At 29.2% G+C, this 4171-nt stretch overlaps 1 protein-coding gene across 1 annotated transcript; it reads left to right on the forward strand.

The window, feature by feature from the left end:
* The first annotated feature begins 323 nt into the window (after nucleotides 1-323).
* On the forward strand, nucleotides 324-1399 carry LOC119683270. The gene is made up of 3 exons (XM_038096912.1): nucleotides 324-592; nucleotides 723-797; nucleotides 868-1399. The coding sequence occupies exons 1-3, from the start codon at nucleotides 441-443 to the stop codon at nucleotides 1262-1264; spliced, it is 624 nt and encodes a 207-aa protein (XP_037952840.1). The 5' UTR covers nucleotides 324-440; the 3' UTR covers nucleotides 1265-1399.
* The last annotated feature ends 2772 nt before the right edge of the window (nucleotides 1400-4171 follow it).

Consider the following 4171-nt stretch of genomic DNA (forward strand, 5'->3'; position numbering starts at 1 on the left):
GCTTTTAATTAACACATTTTTTGTATGTAAATAATATTGTATACATTATATGAGCCTACTTATGACGTAGTGCAAACACTTCGAAACGAGCACAATTAATTAGCGATTCTTTGCCAAAGTAAAAAAATAATATGAAAAGGAAAAATTTTATTGAATTCAAAACACCTTCGTCGGGTCGGCAAAAAAAAAACTCGACTTCGAAGAACACCAGCGATCGTATGAAACAATTAACAAGTGAATTAATGAAACGGGGTCTCACATAGGTAATAAATAAATAAACGAAAATAAAAACAATAAAGCTAAGAGTAAAAGCTATATAAGAGTTGTCAATTTGGAATAAACTTTAAAACAACAGCTCTCCTTGATTAGTATAGTCTAGTTCGTTACCGCGCTTAGGTAACTAAGATTTTCGTCTTCCGTAGTAAACAAAATAGTCCAAAATGAATGTGCGCTTAACCACAATGGTATTAGCCTATGCCTTGGCCACAATATTCGTACTATCACAAGGCTTGCCAGTATTGGACGAATCGGGATTTGATAATGCCACCATTGAGGAACTAAAGAATAGTGTGAACGATACAAAGAAAAATTTGTAAGTATATATTTTTAATTAAAATTAACTTTTATAAAAAGGAAAAGAACTTAAAAATATTTCTTTGTTATTGAAAAATTATATTCTTTTTTAAAATTTGCTTGAAATTATAACTACTCTTTATTTTCAGATATGTTGTTAAGGCTGTTGTATATGAAATTGGTATACTAACTGAAGCAGATGAAAATGATACCAGTTTTGAAAGGTGGGTAACATAAATAATTCCAATAAATATTTATGTTTTTATGTTTAAAATATAAATTCAATTTTTTTAGTCAAGAACGCGTCGATTTAACATTCTACGATGCTCACACTAACAAGAGTCACATCGATTTAGGCAATATTCCTTTACCCATACAGACAAATGTATCTGGCCAAGTGCTCACTGGCATTGCTCCAGTGAATATCGGTGCGTTCAGCAGTCCAGCTGAACTGTTGGAAACACTTCCATTGACTGGCACCATTGTCAATATCACACACAGCAACACAGCATTCTATCAACTAACTAAATCGAATAAAAGTTCTGGCGAAAAACCGCACGTTGTAGGAAATGATGAGCTAGTGAATTTACCTAATATAGCAAACCTGCTTGAAGCAGTTAGCACCAGGCAGCCTCCGCCACTTAGCACCAAATCGGTATTATCTAATTCACTCGAAAGTATCGATGATTAACAACTTTTTTTAATTTATTATTTGTAACCATCGTCATTAAAGTTTAGTAAAAGACTGTAGACTTAATATTTTTTTACACATTTAAATGTTTTTATCTGTTAAGTGCACACTTTTTGGACTGTACATATGTAAATAATTAAAACGAAAAAAACATCAAACAATTTGGTCTTTGATATTCTATAACATTAAGCAGCTTTCAAAACTTATTTATAAAAATTTACTTAAGCCACGATAGAAAAAAAATAACATAAATATATAGCATTATAATATACATAATAGTTATTGTTATAGTAACAATTGTTAAATAGTTTGAATATTAATTATCCAAAATACTGAGTCCATTATTAACTACTGTGTCTTGCCCATCAATGTGTTAAGAAAGTTCTATACATTTTTTCAAAATATAGATCCGGTATTGTTCCGGATATAGCAACAAATATAGCATCGTTTCCATAGCATCTACCTAGTAAACAAAATTTCTTAAGCAAAGACTACTGAATTTATTAAGACTACAAATATGTTTCAGTTAATAAATAGAAGTTAATTTTTAATTAACTTTTATAGCGATAAATTATCAACTATGGTTAAAAAAACTCTTCCGTATTAATTTTAAATCATATTCAAGGTTAAAATTTAGTAATTTAAACAAATAGTTTAGATCATCTCTAATTTTACACAAGGACATTATTCTTTTATTAAATTAATTTCCAAAACATTGATACAAAGCACTGAATAGTGATTTAAAATAAAAAAAATTAGCAATTTATAAATTGTTAAAAAAAAATTATTTATTCAAAATATTATTTAAAAAAATATTTTTATATAAATGCTTTAAATATACACTTAGCAAATATATATTTTTGCTATATATTATATGGTATATAATATTGCTATATGACTTCGAGACTTTGAAGAACATTTCTTCACTGACCTGATAGAGGTAAAGAAAGTGGTAGACCAAACTCTTTAACGAAAATTCTTTAGCCTGATAGAGGTAAAGAAAGTAGTAGATCAAATTATTTAACGAATATAATGCAATGTTTAATCTAACCCGCATATAGTTATAGTTGTGTTAACATGCGCCTTCTCTACCTAACGTAACTTAAACTACCTTGGATTGTTGATATTCCAATAGTATATACAAAATTTAAGCTTACTTTTTTTATATTTTTTTTATATAAATAAAACATTAGAAAACTTTGTGAGAAATGTCAAAAATTTTAATACCAAAACGATTGTAGTGCAACAAAATATATATTATATACCGCAACACTGGAAAGATCTTTGTGATTGAAACAATATTTCACAGCGCCAAAAAGATTGTAATAAGTTTTTATCTACAGAAGGTACTGTTTGATATCACCTGTTCTATTTTCAGTAAATCAATTGAATAAGTTCTTTAAATCGCTATTGTCAATCATGCTAATGACAATCATTTGCATCTACACATTAATCCAAAATGATTAATCCTAAATTATTGTTAACAAAAAATGAGCATCAGTTTTCATGCTACAATTACTTCATGAAAAACGTTACAAACACCTTTACACAACTTCTTGAATCCGCATCCTTCTTTCGCCATCATGTGTCCTGAAAAAGTTACAAGATCAAGATATCTCCTGCATTCATAATACCTGTACCCAACTTTCAGTTAACATGAGTTCCTTCATGTTATCTCTCGGACTCATTATCTAGATTTATCTCTTTGTTGGGTGGAATTAAAGACTTCGTTCCAATCTGTTGACGCAGTTCGACCTTTTTGCGTAAGCAGTGGGTTCTTAAGGCGTTGCATTCGATTGCTTTTCATCTCTTCTAAAGCTTCCTTAGATTTATCTTCAAAGAACTGGATCATTTTTGATACACGACCCGATGAGGGTTCACATATTTGTTGGTCTTTCAAATGTTTCTGTTCTTGCAGAAGTCTTTGTTCTTTGACTTTTGTTTGCATATCTTTAATATTTGACGAAAAATTTTGATGAAAAAGACCAGATGATAAATGCTTCGTAAGATTCAATAGCTTATTATGCATTTTAAGGTCTTGCTACACTACCAAATTTTGAATTTTGAATTTTGAACAGAGAAATTTTGTTACAATATCTACAATCAGATTTTTTATTCTGAACTTTTGTGTAAATTGATTTAATACGTTATTTTAAACATGCTATGTTTACTTAGTTTATTATGCTTATATTCGTAAAACCATACTACTAAATAGATGACATATCTAAAATAAAAAATAAGACCAGCATATATTCGAACCGACTATGAGCACCACTTTCTAGTTATACATAATGTCTTTCTACGATATTGTGAAATGAATTGAGACAGTTAAATTTGATAGAATATTTCCATCAATTGTTCAGAGAGATCCAGCTATGTTTTTTTGATGAAAATACAAAATAAACTATCCAAAACTATAAGATGTTCCGCGGTGAACATTTACAGATGAAATTATATTTTGCACTAAATGAATGGCAAGGTCCAGAAAATATTCAGAAATAAAAATTTGATTGAAATTTTTATCTACTCTGATAAAAATCTTAGAAGATTTTCCTTAGAATGTATTTGCCGAAGGATAATATATAATATAACAGTATAATAGAAAGAAAGTAGATGCTGAACGATTTTTTGAATTGATGATTTTATTAAATTCTGTATGAGAGCCTGACAACTTGTAGCTTTTGGATAGTAGAGTCGGCAGCTTATCTATACGCCGAAATATATATCGTACAGAGAATAGAACTGTACAGGTACAGGGAAAAAATTACCAAGGTCAGATCAGTCGGAGGGGTGTAGTAAAAGTCGTGTTAAAATAAAGTGTGCCAACAGTGCTTAAATTTCTTCGAAGAAGGAGGAAAATGTAAAGATAGAAATTTCTACATTAAGTTTCTACTATACATAATATTA

The sequence above is a fragment of the Teleopsis dalmanni genome, chromosome 2, assembly GCF_002237135.1.
Source record: "Teleopsis dalmanni isolate 2A chromosome 2, ASM223713v2, whole genome shotgun sequence".
NCBI classification, from domain to species: Eukaryota; Metazoa; Arthropoda; class Insecta; order Diptera; family Diopsidae; genus Teleopsis; species Teleopsis dalmanni.

Coding starts and splice junctions, on each gene's coding strand:
- LOC119683270 (XM_038096912.1), top strand. CDS start 441: ATGAATGTGCGCTTAACCACAATGGTATTAGCCTATGCCTTGGCCACA. Junction 593..722: donor AACGATACAAAGAAAAATTT/GTAAGTATATAT, acceptor CTTTATTTTCAG/ATATGTTGTTAAGGCTGTTG. Junction 798..867: donor AATGATACCAGTTTTGAAAG/GTGGGTAACATA, acceptor CAATTTTTTTAG/TCAAGAACGCGTCGATTTAA.